Source organism: Saccostrea echinata, unplaced genomic scaffold, assembly GCF_033153115.1.
Source record: "Saccostrea echinata isolate AGI-Se365-2 ecotype Australia unplaced genomic scaffold, CSIRO_AGI_Sech_v1 ptg000046l, whole genome shotgun sequence".
Lineage (NCBI taxonomy): Eukaryota > Metazoa > Mollusca > Bivalvia > Ostreida > Ostreidae > Saccostrea > Saccostrea echinata.
The window spans coordinates 5129224-5152475 of record NW_026889795.1 but is presented as its reverse complement, the minus strand read 5'-3'; the positions used below and the strand labels follow the sequence as shown (position 1 = coordinate 5152475).

The 23252-nt window shown below is 34.0% G+C and overlaps 1 protein-coding gene across 1 annotated transcript; it reads right to left on the bottom strand.

Annotated features, from left to right (window-relative positions):
• Window positions 1–1008: 1008 nt before the first annotated feature.
• On the bottom strand, window positions 1009–23028 carry LOC133201963 (uncharacterized). Its single transcript, XM_061337750.1, has 7 exons — window positions 22192–23028; window positions 19765–20136; window positions 17996–18127; window positions 8401–8532; window positions 7488–7619; window positions 2248–3642; window positions 1009–1833 (listed from the first exon to the last, which is right to left on the bottom strand). Exons 1-7 carry the CDS (start codon window positions 23021–23023, stop codon window positions 1175–1177), a joined length of 3654 nt encoding a protein of 1217 aa, XP_061193734.1. The 5' UTR covers window positions 23024–23028; the 3' UTR covers window positions 1009–1174.
• Window positions 23029–23252: the final 224 nt, after the last annotated feature.

The window sequence follows — 23252 nt, the reverse complement described above, 5'->3', positions numbered from 1 at the left end:
ATTCAAGTTTGGTCCAGATAGGGCTTATAGTTACTTGGGAACTGACCTGCTCACCAAACTTTAACCTGGTCACTCATCTGAAAAATGAAAATCAGATACAGCATCCAAAGCAAGCCTGGTATAGTCCATCTCTAGATGCATCATCCATGCAAGTTTGGTCCAGGTAGGACTTATAACTTGGGAATGGACCTGCTCAAAAACCTTAAATCTGTTTACTCATCTGCATGGAAAATGTAGTTCAGATTTAGAATTCGAAGTAAGCCTGGTTGTGTTCATCCTTAGATGTATCATGAATGCAAGTTTGGTCAATATAGGGCTTATAGTTACTTGAGAATGGACTTGCTCCAAACACTTTAGCCTGATCACTCAAGAGGAAAATCTAGGTCAGGACCAGCATCCAAAGCAAGTCTGGTAGTGTCCATCATTATTTGCATCAGTCATGCAAGTTTGGTCCAGGTAGGTCTTACAGTTAATTGCAAATGTAGTTGCTCCTAAAACTTTAAACGGGCCGCCGTTGCCGGGGGTATAGAATAAGCTCATCTCGACTTTGTCGAGGTGGGCTAAAATTGCAAGTTTATTCATCATTGGACTTGTGTGTATACATGTAGTTTCTTCAGAATAAACCTTATACAAAAACTTTAACCTGGTCACTCATCCTGAAAGTAATAATTAAATTATTGAATATATCTAGAAATAAGCAGATAACAACACTTTTGTGAAGCAATATTGACAAATATTTCTATTTTTGTCTGCTTGAATTCTTCAACGTTTTAGTACAACATAAGGATTTTGACTTAAGCTTAAGATGTTTCATGATCCTGAGGCCAGGGCTTTTGAACAAATGTCAAAATATGAAAATCCTTGTGGCTTTTTTGAAAGAATAATTAACAAAATATATAGTTTCAGCTGTTATTTCTTCAAAATTTGATTCAGAGAAGGCGTGTGTACAGCATTACCAGGCATCATAAAATCGCACAAAGGTCCATTTATTATTGGAACTCGTAAATTATACATGTAGAGATAAACAATTCAAGTTCAAAACTATATTTTGTACATTACATGTATCCGTAAGTAATGAAAATGACTTAATATTTAAGTACATGCATAGTCCAGGTATATAGTCCTAGGCTTAAATGAATATTAGTTGGAATGAATATCCTGTGTCTGATTGACTTTATGAAGGATTGAATTTAGTTTGATTTTTCTTAATATCTTGGATATCTTTCTGTTGCTCAAGCAGACGTTTTTGGATATCTGTCTGCTGCTCAAGCAGACGTTTTTGGATATCTTTCTGATGATCATCCATACGTTTATCAAAGTCTGATTTCATCTGTGATATGGCATTTAATATTGTCATTGTATCCATACTTGGTTTGATACTAGAAGATAATCTTGCTTCCACTGGAATGATACAATTACTTGTCACAGGTAAATTAAGAGATTTCAAGACATTCTCTATAGGAGTTACCAGACACGCACCACGTGATGTGTATCCTATTGCCATTCCAATACAACTAATTGTATCATCTTGATTAATACAAAACACAAAGGATCCCGAGTCACCTAATTCAAAAAACTGTCCACGTAAGCTCTCAATTTCCATTTGATTATATACAACAATATCACACGGAGAATTACTTGATCCCAGAATATCAGATAACTTCAATTTGTCTTCATAATTGATGCGAACATGCATGCACTCATTGAAGAGACAGCCTAGCGTTAGTCCGGTAGTGGCTCCATACTTTACAACACTACCAGATACTAAGTTTGGTAAGTTATGCATTGGAATGATTTCCCCATGGAACTTTGGTGGTTTGTCCGTTTGAAATCCTGCAAAACAAAAATACAATTGTTCTATTGACACGATATTGTGAAAAATGAATAATTCTTTCAATGGATATCATAGCTAAGTATTCAATAATGCATATTGTACTATCATGCGCTTGAAATGGATTTGTAAATGTATATAATTTTCTTCGCGAGAAAACCAATGCTCCTACAGCTTGCTTAAGGACGCCAATAGGAATATACCTTAAAATAAAAATAATTTCTTTTTCCATGAAAATTTATACAATATCAAATTAAAGAATTATTTCTTTTCTGAATGACAATTCTTTGCTCAGCTCGGCAAATGCGTCATGTGACAGGTTAAAATAAGAGAATATATGTACAGCTACAAAAATCTTAAAAATTCAATGAAAAATATGACATCAAAACCACGAATTATAATTCAAATCAAATCACCTGCTGACAGTAACTGTTCCCCTGTCACTGTTCGATAACCAGCTACACTTGATGGTGATGCAAGTTCAATCAGGGCAGCATCAACACTAGATTCTCTCGGTGAATGCACGCCAGAAACTTCAGGTTTAGGAAACTCTGCATGAACAACTTTCCCACAAACTTTATATGAGTGAGCACTATTTATAAATGCCTCTACCTCATTTAAAGGATCTATTTCTCTCTTCTCCAATTCTTTTAGAGATAGAACCACATGAGCACAAGTTATTAAGCCAATTTTACTTCCAGGTAGACTGACGAACCCACCAATACTCCCAACATTTTTACTCCCTTTACGACGAATATCTCCTCCCATTTCTAGTAACTCCCCATTGCCAAAATTACAAAAACCTTCCTGAACATCCACTTCAACATCTCCAATTTGTCTTGGGAACTCCTCCTCTCCATAGGGAATGTATCCTTTATGTAGACATAAGAATAGAATACAAGGCTTTTTCACGACCCTGTGATTTCCTTTTGAAAACCCTATTGATTTACATGGTGAAACTGATATCATTGTAAGGTTGGAATGTCTTTGGAATAGTACTCTTGCTTTTTTTTCTGAGATTTGGGGCAAAGTTTCCTTCAAATGTGAGGTTGCACAAGACTTGAAAACAATATATGCTTCTTGAGATGGGTTTGTATAATTATAAATGAACATTTTCTTCCCCATGACCTTTTCTTGGGTTATATCAATCATTTCAATAGTGCCTTTAAACGATAAAACAATAGTAACACATTTTCCCTTTTCACAGTCATGGCACAGTGACAATTGGATTGAATTTTGTAGGAGACTTGCATATTTTCTAAGAATCATGCATTTTGCTGACTGTAAAATTGTGTCAACAATAACAGCATTTATTTTTTTAGAAGTCTTCGTAAATAACGTTTCCAACTGAAAGTCACAGTGAAATGCATACAAGCGCACAAGCTCTGATAGCAGTATGTAGTTCCTGCTTTCAATTGCAAAATCTATCAAATGTTTTACAGCAAACTGCAGTTCATTTACTTTTACATGTGCAAGTACATCCCTTATGTTAATAGTAATTAGAACACAAAAAGTACTGATGAAACATTTACATTTCTGGGCCCGTGCCTCTATTATCTTTTCACTGCAAGATTTAGTCCATCCAAAGATACCCTGGGTCCTAAATTCACTGCAAGTCTCTATTTTTCCTATTGAGCAATGCTTGACAGAACTTCCACAAATATCATTACAGTCCACATATTCAATTCTACGGAGTACACTCTCCAATTCACTTCTGAAGATTTCACTTTCTAAAGCATCAATTTGATTCATACTTGTTGACTTTTTAAGAGGTGTTGATATTCCATGTAAGTTCAAGGGGGCCCTGTAATCTGTAATAATAAAATTTTTTAAATGCCTCAAACATTGCAACAAAGACAACCTGGCTGCATTTTTGTGACAAGAAAACATAATTATTGATATTTCATATAGTATCATGTTAGCACATCACACTATCAGATACTGTATATGTGATTGAGAGTCGCAGAAAGTCAATCTCTTACTCTGGATTCTAACGCTTTAAGAGGATGCAATTGATAATATCAAAATTTGTCTCTAGAACCCTTTCTATTTTTTGTTGATAAAAGAAGCATTTAATGTTTTCCAAGATTGAAAGTAGAATGATAAGCATATTTCACAGTCATTTGAAATCTAACGTCAGATCACCTACCGCAATTATCTTGCACTGTTAATCTTTCACACAATTTTAGTAGCAACAAACTTCTCATTATAATCAAGTCAAAATTTTGCCTGGTAAATGTCCATGATTAAGAAATATAATTTTTCAATGTGCAGCATAGAAATGAACAATAGGCCCATGGGCCATTATGCTCATTGCAGTCACTATGGCCCTGCTGTTCTTCATCCACAGATTTTTTTCCAATTCACTTAAATTTAAAAATATGTTCTCCTGTTGTGGCCCACCCTACCCAAGGGGGTCAAGATTTGGACAAAATTGAATCCATACTACCTGAAGATGCTTCCATATTAAAATGACTAATCATGGCTTTGCTGTTTTTTCAAAGAAGAAAATTTTGAAATATTTTTTCATATAAACTTTGATCACTTTTTGCAGGCCTTTCCTTCTTCAGAGGGTCATGTTTCAAACATACTTGAATTTACATTACAGTACCGACCAGACACAACCTACCACCAGAACAAACCCCAAAGCTGACCCGGGGTTCCCGTTGCGTTCATTTGGGGTCCACTATTGAAGGACTTGGGTGTACTTTGGGTGCGCTTCGGGTTCGCCGTGCGTTTGCTTGGGGTCAGCTTTGGGTACACTAAAGTGAACCCTGCGTTCGCTTTCACCCGTTTTATCTCACCGTGCGTTAGCTCCACCCCTTATATAATCCAAATATACAGTAGTTGAAATAGTTTACTGTTGTTCAGTGTCGATCAAATGCATGTAAATGTATGATCCTGCAAGCGACAATTGGAGGACATTTGCATTCCTATTGTGGACCCACCCTCCCCCAGGGGGTCATGATTTGAACAATTTAGGATCTACACTACCCAAGGATGCTTCCACATAGTTTAAATTTTTTTTGGCGCAGTGATTCTTGAGAAGAAGATTTTAAAAGATTTTTCCTACATATTTCAATGTAAACTTGAATTCCCTATTGTGACCCTGCCCTACCACCGGGGGTCATGATTTGAACCATTTAGAATCCACACTACCCCAGGATGCTTCCATAAAGTTTCAGCTTTTCTGGCGCAGTGGTTCTTTAGAAGAAGATTTTTAAAGATTTTTCTTATATATTTCAATGTAAACTTGGATTCCCTATTGTGGCCCCACTCTACCGCTGGGGTCATGATTTTAATAATTTAGAATCTACACTACCCCAGGATGCTTTCACATAAGTTTCAGCCTTTTTGGCTCAGTGGTTCTTGAGAAGATTTTTTTAATGACCATACCCTTTTTTGACTTTTCTTGATTATCTCCCCTTGTAAGGGGGCTTGGCCCTTCATTTTAACATTTTAAACTCCCCTTTACCCATGGATGCTTTGTACCAAGTTTGGCTCAGTGGGTCTTGAGAAGAAGTTGAAAATGTGAAAAGTTTACAGACGAACAGACAGACAGATGGACAGCTAGACAGACGGACGGACAACAGCTTTCAGCTCAGGTGAGCTAAAAAGTCCAGAATATCACACTACATGTATATTGTTTTACACATTATTTAGACGGACCGAGAATAATTTCGGGAAGAGGACATTTTTTTATTTGTGTTTTTATTTACATAAATATTTTTATAAATGCGTGAATAGTGATTGTTGGAAAATTCGAGGACAGTGATATACAGGAAAATAGATTTATAAGTTAAGTAGTGGTGTACATATTTGTTCAATTAAATTTGCAATGGATTGAGGATAAAAAAAACAAAAAATGTGTATTTACCAAAAATAATATCCTTTCAAATTTCTTTATTTTTATCACTTAATCTATGAATCACATTAAAAAATTGTGCGGCAGACTAATTGGTTACATACAGGTATGGTCGTTTTTACTGTTTGGTCTTGGTTAGGTTCGATTGTTTTTCCCCCATAAAGGACATGCATGTATATGTATATGTATACACATCGAATTCTTTTGCATCGACATTGGTCAAGACACGCTTTGTTTCTTAATATTATTCCCCATTATACTCTTAATAATATTTCCTATAATGGAAAATGCGTTGTCTTGACTCTCGACCAACAAATAATTTTATTTATCAACATTTAATCTTCATAAGTTCAAAATTTGAATTGCAAACATACTTTACCCAAAATGATATTAAATTAAAACAGACCCTCCACCCATCCAGCCCCCCCCCCCCCCCCCCCCCACAAAGCATTTTAATAATTTTGTCTTGAAAGCTTTGTACATTTTGAATCTACACTAACTGAGAACTGAGGATCCTTCCACATTTCTTTGACTAACAACAAGAATTTTAAAGATTGTGGTCTCTCCATACTCCAAGGATCATTGATTGACTTGAACAATCTTGATTCTACACTACCTGAGGATAATAATCATCTTTAATAATTTGACTAATCATGATGTTCTTGAGAGGATTTTAGCAATCTTTTCCCATAATCCTATGTATAAGTTTGTTCCCCTGTTGTGGCCCCTCCCTATCCCGGGGGGGGGGGGGGGTTATGATTAGAACAAACTTGAATCTTCACTATTTCAGGAAACTTTTGTTTAAATATGACTCAACATGACTTTCCTATTTTTGATTTTTAAAGATATTTCCTTTGTATTCCTAATTTAAACTTTGATCACTTATTATGGCCCCAACCTACCTCCTGGGGTTGAGATTTGAACAAAATTGAATCTAAACTACCTGAGGATCATTCCATATAAATATGATGAATCATGGCTTTGCTGTTCTTGAGAAGGAGACTTTTTCTAACTATGGTTTTCTTTGTAAATTTTGATCGCCCATTATGGGTCATGATCTGAACAAATTTGCATTTACACTTAGGATGTTTTCACACAAGTTTCATCTTTTCTGGACCGGTGGTTCTTGAGAATAAGATTTTTAAAGGATGCCATTATTTTTTCCCTTATTCGTAATTATCTCTCCTTGAAAGAAGGTCTGTCCCTTTATTTGAATGAACCTGAATCCCCTTTATGCAAGGATACTTTGTGACAAGTTTGGTTGAAATTGGCCTAGTTGTGGAGATGATGAAATTGTAAAAAGTTTACAAATATGACAGCAGACAAATTCTGATCAGAAATGCTCACTTGTGCCTTCGATTCTGGAGAGCTAATTATATTAACAGATGCTGGTGAAGAGCTTCAAATTTAAAACCTTTACTCGGCACTTAAGGCTAAAAAGCCAGTGAGGGTCTTTAGCTTGCCAACTTCTTGCACGACAAAGGGCTTTGGTTTTCAAGATCTTATCTGAAAGTCTGAAAATTTACACATCGAAAGTTTCGAGCACTATGCCCAAAACGCATTGCAACTTATTTTTATAGATTAGATTTGTTGTTACCGTTGAGCGAACCCATGACTTTCTGACTGCAGGAGAAATATATGATTTTAAAAAATTGTTTACAGACAAATAGACAAAAGGACAAAAAATGGCCACCTTAACATATTGCATAAGCTTTACTCAGTAGAGTTCAACATACAAGGAGAAATTTTGTTAGAGTACTTGTCCTTAATAACATTAAAAATAAGATATACCTTGCAGAAATTTTACATCACTTTCTGTTTTCCAATATTTATGGAGTGGAAAATACATGGGTTCATCAGGAACAATCTTTTTGGAACCACCAGACAAATCCAGAACATCTTCATTATATCCTTTAATAGTTTCTGAACAGATAAAACATGAAACACATAACTATAATCTTTATCTCAATCTGTCATGATTATCTGACTTTTGTTCTTTGCCAGATCAAGACTGTAGGAAATAAAAAATATTTTAAAAATTACGGAAACACAGTTCTTTGAAATCTAAAATCAATATCTAAACAAAATATGCAGTTTAGTGTAGTCTAGTGTCAAAAGTTAAACTGTCTTGGACTAAATCTGAAGGCGTAATATTGTTTTCATTAATCATTTATGGAGTAATATAAGACATATGAACAGCCAACAAACACCTTACAATTTTGCATTTAAGCTCTAGTATAGCTAAACAAACACAGAAGCACTTTGTTAGAACAAGAGAGCCAAAGGCCTTGACAGTCACTCGGGTATAAGACTGTAAAGGGTCTATAGAAGTATAAAATAAAACAAGAGGGCCAAGGGCCTTGACAGTCACCTGGGTATAACAATGTAATGGGTCTATAGAAGTATAAAATTAAAAAAAAAAACCTGATACATCAAGATATGTTGCCCAAAAAGCAAGAGAAATAGAATGAGCAGCGATCAACAAAATAGTTAGTCTAGTACTCTTAAGCAAATCATAATACTAGTCAGAGCTAATACACTCCCATTTATCACTATCACCATGAAAACTAAACAAAAGACTAAGCAAAACAATAATGCTTGAGCTTATATACACAAAATAAACCCATCACATCATCTGGGTAAAAATACTAATCTTATCCTTTATCTAACAAATGAAAAACACAGAAAAAAAGGTTAAACACACCTTCTTGCAGAAATTTTAGATCAATTTCTGTTTTAACAATTTCTTTGGGTGGAAAAAACCAAGTATCATCAGGAACAACCTCTGTAGAACCTCTTGGCAAATCAGCATCCACTTTAAATTCCTTTTTAGTCTCTGAAAATATTAATATGAAACTATTAAGTTATTGCCTTAACCTTTTTGTGACATTGTGATTATCTGTTATACAAATTTTGAACTGGTTTCTAACTGAATGACATAAAAAAAATATCAGCCTCAGCATACATATACATATATTACTAGTGGCTCATATTCTTAGTCTATACTTACCAATAATAATTGAATCAATTTTTTGAGCTTTAATATCTGTAAATTGGGAGTGAGATATCCTTTTTGGAATAGAGTTTAGACACAGATTTAATCAAAGAATTCAATTTTGGTACTTTTAGTGTGATAAACTTAACATGGCTAACAGTTCATTCCACATTGGAGTTACGAATTTTCTTTTATGCATATTAAATATCTAAAAATCCTTCTTGTTAAAATTATCTTTTGATTTTAAAAAGAGGAATCACTTCATTTGCATCTCACTAAACAATTCACTTATACATTTTACTGAACTAAAATATTTTTAATGGGGTACCTTTTTATTTCTCTAAAAAGTAAAATAAATAATAAACAAGAGGCCCAAGCACCTTGAATCACTCTTCTGATAAATTGTACAACCTATCTCTTCTATTTGAAGCCTCTAAATATCCTGTATATTTAGATAAAGCCTTGAAATTCCAAAAGGAGGTCATCATGACCTACATTTTGGTTAAAACTCTCTGAGAACCCAGGATGAATCAACTGACAAAGTGTGTTGTTCTGAATCCCCTCATTATCTTAATTATTCAGATATGGCCATGAGATTATGAGATTCCAAAAGTAGGTCACATTGACCTTCTTTTTGATAAACATACTCTGAGACCCCAAAATGCATCAACTGACAAAGTTTGATGACTTTAAGATTCTAATTATTTGAAATATTTAGATATTGCCTTGAAATTCCAAAAGTAGGCCACCGTGACCTACTTTTTAGTTGAAACATTCTGAGGACCCAAGATGCATCAACTGACAAAGTTTGATGATTCTTAGCCAATTAGTATCTGAAATATTTTAGTATCTGAAATATTTAAATATTGCCATAGAATGTCAAAAGTAGGTCATGGTGACCTACATTTTAGTTGACGTTCTCAGAGGACCTAAGATGTATAAACTGACAAAGTTTGATGATTCTTAGTCAATTAGTACCTGAAATATTTTAATATTGCCATATATTTCAAAAGTAGGTCATGGTGACATACTTTTTAGTTGATGTTCTCAAAGGACCCAAAATGCATCAATCGACAAAGTTTGATCATTCTAATCCAATAAGTATCTGTGATATTTAAATATAGACTTAAAATAACAAAAGTAGGTCATGATGACTTCTTTTTGGTTGAGGTTTTCCAAAGACCTAAGATGCATCAATTGACAAATTTTCATTATTCTAAGCCAAATGTAGCCATAAAATTTCTAAAGAAGGTCACTATGACCTACTTTTTGGTTAACATTCTCTGAACACCAAAGATGCATCAATCGACAAAGTTTGATGATTCTTTTCAAATTCATACCTGAGATATTTAAATAAAGCCATAAAAATTCAAAATTAGGTCACGGTGACCTGCTTTTTTGGTTTACGTTCTCTGCAGCCCCAAGATGCATCAAATGACAAAGTTGATGATTCTAAGCAAATAAATACCTGAGATATTTAAATAAAGCCATAAAAATTCAAAATTAGGTCACGGTGACCTGCTTTTTTGGTTTACGTTCTCTGCAGCCCCAAGATGCATCAAATGACAAAGTTGATGATTCTAAGCAAATAAATACCTGAGATATTTAAATAAAGCCATAAAAATTCAAAATTAGGTCACGGTGACCTGCTTTTTTAGTAACCATGGCAACACCGTCCATCGAAATCAAAAACCGATGCACTAAATTATATTTGTATGATTTGAACAAACATGGCTAATAATATCTTTGCTGTTCTTAAGAAGAAATTTTTATTGATTTATCCTTTATATTGTTTGTATAACTATGGTCCCCTGTTATGGCCCCTCTATACTCCTGGGGGGGGGGGGTTCATGATTTGATCAAATTTGAGTCTACATTACCTGCAGAGGATGCTTTTATTTTATTATGATCATTCACAGTTTTGCTGTTCTTGAGAATAAGATTTTTAAAGATTTTTTCTATGTATCCTATGCAAAAGTTTGATTATCCACTATTGCCCCAGCCTACCCCCGGGGGTCATGATTTGAACAAACTTAAATCTACACTACCTGAGGATGCTTCTATATAAATATGACCAATCAAGGCTTTGTTGTTTTGAGAAAATTTTTTTTAAAGATTTCCCCTATGTTTTCCTATGTAACAATGATTTGAACAAACATGGCTAATAATATCTTTGCTGTTCTTAAGAAGAAATTTTTATTGATTTATCCTTGTATGATTTGAACAAACATGGCTAATAATATCTTTGCTGTTCTTAAGAAGAAATTTTTATTGATTTATCCTTTATATTGTTTGTATAACTATGGTCCCCTGTTATGGCCCCTCTATACTCCTGGGGGGGGGGGGGGGGGGGGGGGGTTCATGATTTGATCAAATTTGAGTCTACATTACCTGCAGAGGATGCTTTTATTTTATTATGATCATTCACAGTTTTGCTGTTCTTGAGAATAAGATTTTTAAAGATTTTTTCTATGTATCCTATGCAAAAGTTTGATTATCCACTATTGCCCCAGCCTACCCCCGGGGGTCATGATTTGAACAAACTTAAATCTACACTACCTGAGGATGCTTCTATATAAATATGACCAATCAAGGCTTTGTTGTTTTGAGAAAATTTTTTTTAAAGATTTCCCCTATGTTTTCCTATGTAACAATTTGATCGCCCACTGTGGCCCCACCCTACCCCCGGGGGTCAAGATTTGAATAAACTTGAATCTACACAACCTGAGGATGCTTCCATATAAATATGACCAATCAAGGCTTTGCTGTTCTTGAGAAGAAGATTTTTAAAGATTTTCCCTATGTATTCCTATGTAAAACTTTGATCGCCCACTGTGGCCCCATCCTACCCCCGGGGGTCATGATTTGAATAAACTTGAATCTACACTACCTGAGGATGCTTCCATATAAATATGACCAATCAAGGCTTTGCTGTTTTGAGATAAAGATTTTTTAAGATTTTCCCTATGTATTCCTTTATAAAACTTTATCACCCAGTGTGGCCCCACCCTACCCCCAGGGGTCATGATTGGAAAAAAACTTGAATCTACACTACCTGATGATGCTTCCACTAAGTTTCATATTTTCTAGCACAGTGGTTCTTGAGAGGAAGATTTTTAAAAGATGCCATAAATTTTTCACAAATTCACAAATATCTCCCCTTGGAAGAGGGCGTGGCCCTTCATTTGAACAAACTTGAATCCCCTTATCCCAAGGATACTTTGTGGCAAGTTTGGTTGAAATTGACCCAGTAGTTCTAGAGAAGAAGATGAAAATGTGAAAAGTTTACAACGACGACAGACAACGGACAAATTTCGATCAGATAAGCTCACTTGAGCCTTCGGCTCAGGTGAGCTAAAAAGTTTATGCACACAGCAAACCGCACAAATGGCCGTAGCATTAGCTCTTTGAGCCTTTGGCTACAAAAAATACCGTTTATAATTCGAAAACGACTGTTTAAGTGGAATAATAGGAATCAGAAGTATCTTAGTAACTGTTTTATAGCATCCAAGCACTTGCGCATTTCTTTGTTGTCAGCAAAGCCTACATACTCTCCATCGATCATGACATAACCCAAATTAAATCCACAATATACGGGGATTCAAAATTTCAATGGGACTGACATAATATCGTAGTTCTGGAGATTTGTCAAAATTTGATTCCCAACTTAAATAGTACACCAACTATTATAAAGAGTCCATAATTTGAACAAATTTAAATCAACATGTCAGATAAAGGAATCATTCTGATTTAGTGTCATCCTGCTACTCTCCAATCAAAGATTCTTATGCATTCCCATTAATAATTCCAGTCCCTTTCTAGCTCAATCACACTTGAAATATATAAATTTTATATGAATCTACAATTGATTTCCCCAATATATTTTCAGTGAATGATTAATTGATCAAAAGTAGTTTTAAATCCAGATTTTTTTCACTTATATGAAAAACTTTAAAGTCGTCCTCTAGCCATGTCCTTGCACTTGTAGAATGATCTAATTAGAATCCTGTTTGCTGTACTAAGGGAAGCTTTTACAACACAGTTCTATGTAGCCAACTGGTTTAAAGGTAGTCTTTAAAACCAAGTCTCTTTTTAGTGTTTCTCTATCGGGTTGAGTCCACTAGATTTTCTGACATCAGCATAAATTTGCATGTTAAATTAGCTATCTGTTTACTTTTCCGATAATCATTGTTGAATGAGTCGCAATGCATTATGGGCTACTACAAGTATCAATACGAACTCAGTTGTGTTGAAAATAAGAGCAACTTTAATAGTGCCTTGGAAACTCATTTTCATTTCTTTTTTGATATTTATGAAATAAATATTGAAAATGATGTATAATCTTTCATTTCTATGCTCACATTTACAAAATTTGCTTTATGAAGCCTTATATCAACTTGTAATACAACGGCATTAACTACTGTTCGAAGAAACGTAGGTGCTAATGTGTTGATAAACAGTTGAGTGTGTTTTTTTTCCATGTAATATACATGTACATAGTTTTAGACAGCAGGTGCACAATTATTTAACTCCTCAATATCATCAAAATGGGTGAATTAAAAAAAAATGACCACCAAACTGAATTTTTTTGGCAAAATTCAACTATTTATAACATATTTTTCACTTATATCATCATATTGCAAATGCATTCTAGTTTAAAATCCTGAAGTGGCAATAGAATAGACAATTGGATTAAAAAGTTTCAGAATTTTTATTGGTAAAATTTCTTTTGAAAAAAGAAAATATCATTACACCTTAAAAGACTTTCTAAAATACATAATCACAAGAAATTTTATTTTTTTATGCTTCAAAATGGTAAAAGGGGTATAAATGATTAAATCTAGACCTTGAATGAGTATCTTCTCTTGTACATGTGACAAACCAGAAGTCTCTGATGAGACTGTAGCTCTACTGGTCTGTTTGTATAACAAAAGAAAAGTAGCACTTGGATTTGAAACATTGCAACATGCAACAATAAATAGAATTATGTATCTTAATGTAGTCTACTTTTGTGACAAGTTATATTGAAATCAAATGAAAACTAGGAGGAGTAGCGTTTTGAAAGTATTTCACGGAAATTTCTATTTTTAGTACCGGTAACCATGACAACACCATTCACCCAAATAAAAAAAACAGAAATACATATTATGTATCGTAGTGTATTCTAACTGTGTGCCAAATTAGATTGAAATCAGACCAAAATTGTAGGAGGAGTAACGTTTTAAAGGAATTTCACAGAAATTTCTATTTTAAGTAACCATGGCAACACTGTTCATCGAATTCAAAAACCAATGCAATAAATTATGTATCTTAGTATAGTCTTCTTGTATGCCTAATTATATTAGAAGCAGACTAAAACTGTAGCAGGAGTAGTGTTTTAAAGGAATTTCACAGAAATTACTATTTTTAGTAACCATGGCAACACCGTCCATTGAATTCAAAAACCGATGCAATAAATTATGCATCTTAGTGTAGTGTACTTGTGTGCCAAGTTATATTGAAATCGGACCAAAACTGTAGGAGGAGTAGCTTTTTAAAGGAATTTCACAGAAATTTCTATTTTTAGTAACCATGGCAACACCTTCCATCGAAATCAAAAACCGATGCACTTAATTATGTATCTTAGTGTAGTCTATTTGTGTGCCAAGTTATATTGAAATCGGACCAAAACTGTAGGAGGAGTAGCGTTTTAAAGGAATTTCACAGAAATTTCTATTTTTAGTAACCATGGCAACACCGTCCATCGAAATCAAAAACCGATGCACTAAATTATGTATCTTAGTGTAGTCTACTTGTGTGCCAAGTTATATTGAAATCGGACCAAAACTGTAGGAGGAGTAGCGTTTTAAAGGAATTTCACAGAAATTTCTATTTTTAGTAACCATGGCAACACCGTCCATCGAAATCAAAAACCGATGCACTAAATTATGTATCTTAGTGTAGTCTACTTGTGTGCCAAGTTATATTGAAATCGGACCAAAACTGTAGGAGGAGTAGCGTTTTAAAGGAATTTCACAGAAATTTCTATTTTTAGTAACCATGGCAACACCGTCCATCGAAATCAAAAACCGATGCACTAAATTATGTATCTTAGTGTAGTCTACTTGTGTGCCAAGTTATATTGAAATCAGACCAAAACTGTAGGAGGAGTAGCGTTTTAAAGGAATTTCACAGAAATTTCTATTTTTAGTAACCATGGCAACACCGTCCATCGAAATCAAAAACCGATGCACTAAATTATGTATCTTAGTGTAGTCTACTTGTGTGCCAAGTTATATTGAAATCGGACCAAAACTGTAGGAGGAGTAGCGTTTTAAAGGAATTTCACAGAAATTTCTATTTTTAGTAACCATGGCAACACCGTCCATCGAAATCAAAAACCGATGCACTAAATTATGTATCTTAGTGTAGTCTACTTGTGTGCCAAGTTATATTGAAATCGGACCAAAACTGTAGGAGGAGTAGCGTTTTAAAGGAATTTCACAGAAATTTCTATTTTTAGTAACCATGGCAACACCGTCCATCGAAATCAAAAACCGATGCACTAAATTATGTATCTTAGTGTAGTCTACTTGTGTGCCAAGTTATATTGAAATCGGACCAAAACTGTAGGAGGAGTAGCGTTTTGAAAAATTGTTTACAGACAGACGGACAGACAGACAGACAGACAGACAGACAGACGGACGGACGACGGACACCTTACTATCGCATAAGCTCTTCTGGTCTCTGACCAGTAGAGCTAAAAATTGGCTTTTTGATTGTTATTTTACATTATTTTTTCAATTCTGGTTTGAAAAGTTTTAATATGAAAAAAATATGAAGCAATTAAATTCCCCAAAATTCACTTTTTTGTCCGTTCAAGTCAACTCTTTAAATCTAAGCCAAAAAAGAATTGTTATATACGAGTTCTCTTACGAAGAATACTAGATTTTGAAGTGAGCCTATGTTACATTATTGTGTTGCACTCCTGACATCTGATATGTATTTTATTTAACGTTGTTTTAAAAATTATAACACACAATAACCCATTCTTAATTTGTAAATCAATTTGTCGTGTTGATATTTTTCATCGTTTACAGCAGTTTTTTCCTATTTTGAAGACCTTAAGACATGATTATTTGCAAAGTGTAATATATATAAATTGTATTTAAAATATATGTGAAATGATGAAAACTATTCCCTGAATGGACTGTAAAATTTCTGTAATTTGTTGATAGACATAGTGTTTTGAACATCAAATAGTACCAAGCATTTTTTTTTTCAACTTAATTTTTAGTCAAGATAGTTAAAAAGCATCGGTAATTATGAAGCAGTTTTGTTGCACTCCTGACTGCAGTAAAGTTTAAAATTAAAACCATAGAACACAGAAATTCATAAAGTGTTGGCAACATCAAGTGGTAATGAAATTGTGCAATACTTATAGTCCAATACTTCATAATTAAAACAGATGAAAGTATTTAAAATTCGCATTTTATCTGGAATTATACCCTATTTTATGCCAAAAAACTAGCTTAAATGTATATTTAGAAGATAAAATATATTTTAAAGCATATTTTCCTTTAGAAGACAAACACAGTAACTCACCAGAAAAATTCTACTCATCATTTTTTCTTTATTTTTATTTTTATTGGATGATTTATAATTCTAACATATTTGTTGCACTCCTGACCAAAAGCATTGGGGCCTTTAAAGTAGAATTGTGAAGTGAAAATTACATAAGAACTTGTTCTGTTGTTTCAGTGAAGTTGAGGAGGAATTACTCGAATTTTATGACAATGTTTTAGTGTGTTTATTTTTAACGTTCATTAAAAAATCACAAAAAAGATAAAAACACATCTGAATTGATAAAATTGAAAAAGGAAGGATTTTAATAATAAAACTGTCAATAACTTAGCATTAAATTATACAAAAAGATCATTATTAATTAATGAATACTTCTAAGCATGAATAGAAGTCTTTTCGTCACACAACTTGAATCTTTAAAAAATGTGTTGCACTCCTGACCATAGAAATATGGATCTGAAGCAAAGACAGATCCTGTAATTGATAAATCTATTTGGTAAAAATGTTCTTTGTGTCTTTCTTTTCCAAAATAAAAATCAGAAAATCATATAATGATAATAGTTTTTTCATGCTTGGGAGCAAAACATCAAATGTTGCACTCCTGACATTTTTGGGTATGCACATATACTTGACTCTCATTAACGCTGCTTGTGATTTATATAACATTTTTAAGTTCTAAAATGTATATCAGTTATTATTTTACACTTCCAAAATTCTTTTTTGTCTTAATTTTCTATCAGAATTTTACAATTGATGTTTTTTTGGCAACACTACATTTTTTCTGTTGCACTCCTGACATGGTATAACATTTTTTTAAACATCAGCCATGACCACAACCTGATTAAACAAAAGTTATGACAGTCCACATTTGAAGCTCAATACTTTGAATATTGTCAAGAAAGTCTTTATTTTCAACATGAAGCATTATTTTTTATTTCACAGATCTCCAAAAAATATTGAAATTTCAAAATGTCACAAAAAGGTGTTGCACTCCTGACAATTTTAGCATCATTTTTGGGCATAACTTTTTTGTTAATTGAGATATCAACGAGATATTTGGCAGGTATTTAGACACTATCTAAAGACATATGCTGAGACATAAAAATCTATTTTCATTGCCTGTGTTTTTAGTGTGGGTTGATAAATATGCGTTTGGTCATTTTTTTTGAATTCACCCAAATGTTTTTATGTACATGAAAACATCAAAGCATTTGTACGGTATTTGAAGCTATTATTTATCACCTAAAAAAACTCCAATATTAAATGTGAGCATGGAACAGTGTATTTGGAATATAATTTTTCAATTTCTGCCTTATAAAGTAACAAGAGGCCCATGGGCCACATTGCTCACCTAAGCACATTGGCTAGGAAAAAAGCAAAAATCAGTTCAGTAGGTTGGTTGAAATTAGCCCAGTGGTTCTTGTGAAGAAGTCGAAAATGTGAAAAGTTTACAGACAGACAGACGGACAATGGACAAAATGTGATCAGAAAAGTTCACTTGAGCCTTTGGCTCAGGTGAGCTAAAAAAAAGAAGCTGTATGGTTTTTCCGGTGACCAAGTAAATATTATGCAGTAAACTGACGAAAACCACATCGCTGTTGAATCGTAAACATGTAGTAGACCGTCATGCTTTGCGATTCATTCAATCAATTGGAGAATGGGTTTGACGAAAACATCGTCTCATGTTGAAAAGTGCCTTCCATAAAAGGTAGTGTACCCGACCTGATAATATTATTCATACCTTTTATTTGTACCTTTTGGTCACTTTCTGTTCTACGTATCTTTTTGGGTTGAGGATATCCAGACACCGAGACAGTCCGTGACGAACAACTTGGCAATTCATCAAATTCTCTTTCAAATTTAATAGGATGCTCTGAAACATAATGCATAAAACATATACAATATATTTATATATTATATATATTTAAGCTGCAAAAATTATCTATTTAATTAATATTACCTATTCCTACATTGTTTTCTTCAAAGTTATTGGCATTGGATCAAATCTGTGATGTATTACATCAGAAGAATTTTAGGATATTTTTTCCTACTCAAACAAAACCCCATCCCACCTCCCGTTTGTAGCCCAATGTTAGCCAATGATTAATCTTAAACTTTCATCTACAAAACGGGATGCTGAATTTCAGTAAAACTAATTTTGCCACTTCTGTTCTGGAGAATTCAGAATTCAATGATAATCATATCATTTCCAATATGTATATCAAAATCCATCAAAAATCTGTTCATTCATAAACAAATATTTGCTAAAAATTCTAGATGTTTCCAAAAAAATCTAATTTATTGTCAAAATATATAACAGACATCGCAAAATTTGAATAAAATGGCCTTTTTACTTGAGAATTTGATAAAGGAATAATAGTTATTTTAAACCATAAGAGTTAACTCACATCTCAGAGGGTTAGTGAACCTTGAAGAAAACTTTGAATTCATGTTATGGCCCTAGTTTATGGACCTTTGTCTGAACAAAATTGAATTAACATGCTTATCAATATGACCCTGAACTTGTAACTTGAGAAAATAATTTATTTTCACAACAGTAAAATTGCAGGATATGGTTTGTTCAAATAATGACCATTTACATACAAATTAAGTGGGAGTCACAATGAGTTACCATATAAGTGGAACTTTTAGCGAGACTCGAATTTAGTGATTTTTCCTAAAAAATTGATATTTTATTTTTGTGATATGTAATTTTAGCGATTTTGTGATATATATAGAAAGATGATAACCTCCGATGTGGAATGAATTATAAGCGATATCAAATTTTAGCAGTCTCAACAACCTCACTAATAATGCCAAAATTAAATCCTCGCTAAAATTTCTGCTTATACGGTATTCTGATATAAATCGTTTTCTAATACAATGTTTTGCGTCATTTTATTTCACTGGTTCAAAGTAATCAAATAAATACACCATTTATAATCATACATCATGTAACTAAAGGCTGATTTGAGAAAGTGAAATGTTCAATTGGTAAAATAAAACCATTGTTATATTCACTGAGGTTACAACAGTTAAAGGTCTTTTCATGTGATAATGTATTAAGCACTTAATCTCAAATAAAATTTTTAACTTTACAATATGATAAAGGCCTAATAGTTATTTTAAACCATGCGAGTTATCTCTCTTATCATAGGATTGCTAAACCTTGAGTAAAACTTTTAATCCATATTATAGACCTTGTTCATAGGCATTATTTCAACAAAATTGCCTATTTTCAATTTTTGCCATCTGATATCGTTCACCAATTGTAAATACTTGGATTCCATTCAGGATACATTTAAATTACTCAAGTTTATTTTGCATAAAACTGAATGCTGACTGTTGTTAGGGAGATTTTTTTCACTGGAATAACCCTAGTGCATATATCAATTTCAAATTAACATGTTTCCAAATCTTTATAAAATAACTATGAATAATGCAGATTTATTTCAAATTTAAAAAATCCAAATCTTTATATTAAATCAAATTCAAGCCATTGAAGAGTACTTGTAGATGTGACATGGGCTGGTGTTGCAGTCCATGGATAGGTGGACTCCAGTTGATGTCTTTCTTGTGTACGTGGAGGTCCAAGTTGTTCCAGGGTACTTCTTGTAGATGAGAAAAAGGCTGGTGGTATCCATGGGTAGGTGGACTCCAGTTGATGTCTTCCTTGTGTATGTGGAAGTCGAAGCCGTTCCAGGATACTTGTAGATGTAAAGTGGGCTGGTGGTGCTGTCCATGGGTAGGTGGACTTCCGTTGATGTCTTTCTTGTGTACGTGCAGTTCTAGGCCATCCCAGGGTACCTGGAGAGAGAAGACGGTTGGAGCTTCCCATTGGAGGGACTGGAGGCAATGGAGGCAGTCTCACTGTGGGAACCACTGTGAAAAATAGATATTTTAACATATATTGGTACCTTGAATCAGTTGCATGGTATGGAATTTGTGAGATTAATTCAGTCTTCAAAAAAGATAACACTTTTACAATAACCATTCATTAACAAGAAGTCTGTGAGCCAATGCTCACTAGTAATACCCCTGCTCTGATGTGAATATACACTCTCATGTGAATATATTGGTACGGACAGACACATGGATAAACAGGAAGTTGACATTGCATTTGTACAAAAAGATGAATCACACCATATGACATGCCAAACCAAAGAGTGTGCTAAAATTTCCAGCATCTACAATGAGTAGTTTCTGAGAAAATTGTGAAGGAAATTTGGTATGGACAGAGGAAGTTTTGTATAAATTTTGTACAGATTGGTACAAAAATGAATCCAAACATATGATATGCCTAAATAAAGAGTGTGCTAAAATTTCAAGTATCTGTGATGAGTAGTTGCTGAGAAAACTGTGACAGAAATTTGTTACGGACAGACAGACACACACACACATCTAGACTGACGGGCAGACAGACAGACAGACACACAAGGGTAAAACAGTATAACCTCTCTCCTTTGGAGTGGGGGTATTTTTATGAAAGTTAAAATTATGTTTGAAAATAGTAATTTTTTTTCTCTATAGATATCCAATACAAATATCTTTATCCCTTTAAATAGCACTAAACCACAGGCACTTGACGTTACATATTTTTTCTTATTAAAAAATACAACAAGGGCAAAGACGATGTAGGAGTATATGTGCAATGAAAGTCAGTTAAGCATGTAGATTTCTAGATTTCCCCACACCTGCTACTGAAATATACAACATTCCTTAGACAAGAATCATGTTGTTTGTATCAACATATTATTTTCCTTCAGAATTATACAGTCAATCTGATTGGTTGAGACCACGTCACGTGTGGGGAGACAATTCGTGATGTCTCTCCCTCACACACAGGGTGACAACTGTGTTGTCTCCCTTCAGATGACAAAGAAAAAGTGCGAGCGAGCGTGCTGGGTGACAAAACTGCATAGGTTGTCTCCCTTTAGATGAAAATAAGTATCGTAGGCAAGATAACTCGTTTTTATAATTTTATATAATTGATATATATATATGCGGGATCGGTAAACAATAAATTCTAAGGTGACGTCAAAGTTGCCTGTTGACATATTTTGAAAGTATGGAATCGGAGCAGTAGGTAGGAGAACAAAGAGGTTTGACTGATCTTTTTTACTCTGTCTCATTAATAATTTAGATTCTTCAGGATAATAAAGCTATTATGGACTGTTTAGAAGGGAGACATCAAGAAATATCAGGTCTGAGTAAGGTTGTCACCCTCGGCGCAAGCGCCCTCGGGTGACAACCCTACTCAGACCTGGTAATTCATGATGTCTCCCTTCTAAACAGTCCATAATTGTATATTGTCAGCAAGTACAAAATATGTTCTGTACAGTAGAATGTTGTATTCACTGAATATATCATAGAAATGCACAAGATTATTACTACAGACAGAGCTTTGATAACATCACTCCATTCTAACATAGGGACTACTGAACATGCTAAACATTAACATTATCCCTAAAATCTTAGCAAACTAAAGACCCCATAATCAAATGTATTCACTACTTTTAAGAAGGTATATATGTAAATGTACAGTGACATCAGTTATCAGACATGTACAAACTTGTGCTAGAACATGTAGAACAAACATATATTTTCCTGGCTACACAAACTTAACTTAAAATTAAAGGCCAGTGTGGTTAAAAACAAACAAATAATTCATAAAGGACTTGTAATTACACTTAATACAAGGACTATATATACTGTAATTCTCTATTAATGACTTAAAATTATACCCTGAATATAATTGATACAATAATCATGATAATTCATAAACTACTTGTAATTACACACACTCCAGTCAAAGTTATTTGTTAATGATGTTCCCAACAATCACATCAATAATTGTAGTGTCTACATATTTGTAGATTCATGATACATTTTAATACAAAACACTTAAACATACCACAGTGTAATACTATTACTTACATGCATCTGTCAGAGAGTCTCTATCTACCACTCTGTATATGTTGACTGTGTTGTCCCAGTATGACCCTACCCACAGTAGTTGTGTGGTATCATCATAACTCAGGCCCAGTGGTTTGTCTATCCCGTGTAGTGATGTCAGTATCTGTGACAGGAAGTGACCGTCACTGTCTAACATCTGTACTGACTTGGTGTATAGATCACACACCAGGATGTGTGACAGCGCGTCAGTACAGATTCCACGTGGATATAGTCGTGATCCTGATGGAGGTCCTGTGTAGGAGAAGCGAAGACTTCCACCACCATCTGTCACCACTACACGGTGCAAGTCAGACACAATAACATCTCCATTGTGGTTCTCTGTGATGTAGATAGGATCTCTATACAGTCTCTGACCTGTGTTGTTGTTGTACTGTTTGGTCTGGATGTGTTCTCCTGTGGAGTTATACCGCACTACCTTGCCTATCCATGTATCAGTATTATACATCCCGACCAGCAGGTCTCCAGTGGAGGGGGAGCTGTAGACACACCGTGGTCTCCATGGTGCTGTGTTGTACTTTATTAATGTAGTCTTTACTGTGTTATCTGTAGACAGTTTGTTGATGTTACCTTGTCTGTCTATATAAATTAAATCACCGTCATTGTTCACTGTGTGTCCTCCAGTATAACTACCTATATCTGTCAGATGATGTAGTTTATCACCTGCTGTGTTTGTCAAGATGAGATCTTTATAATCACTGATCCAGACCCGGTCTGAGGATACACGGGTAATGTGATTACAAACACTAACACCTGGCACTGTGACAGATTTCTGTAACACTGATCTATACATCATTTACAGCAGACATTTATTTCTTCTTGTTGTTTTCTTGTGGTTTATCTTCATAACAGAGTCGTGTTGATTTCCTTTTCTGAAAATCACAACATTGTACTAGAATCATCTATATCAGTAACAGGTCTCTTTTTTACAATATACATGTACCTTTACTGTTTTTAAGATGTTAAATAATTGAATGAATAGAGTTTATGGCTAATGCACACCTGGATACCTTTACAATGAGTGC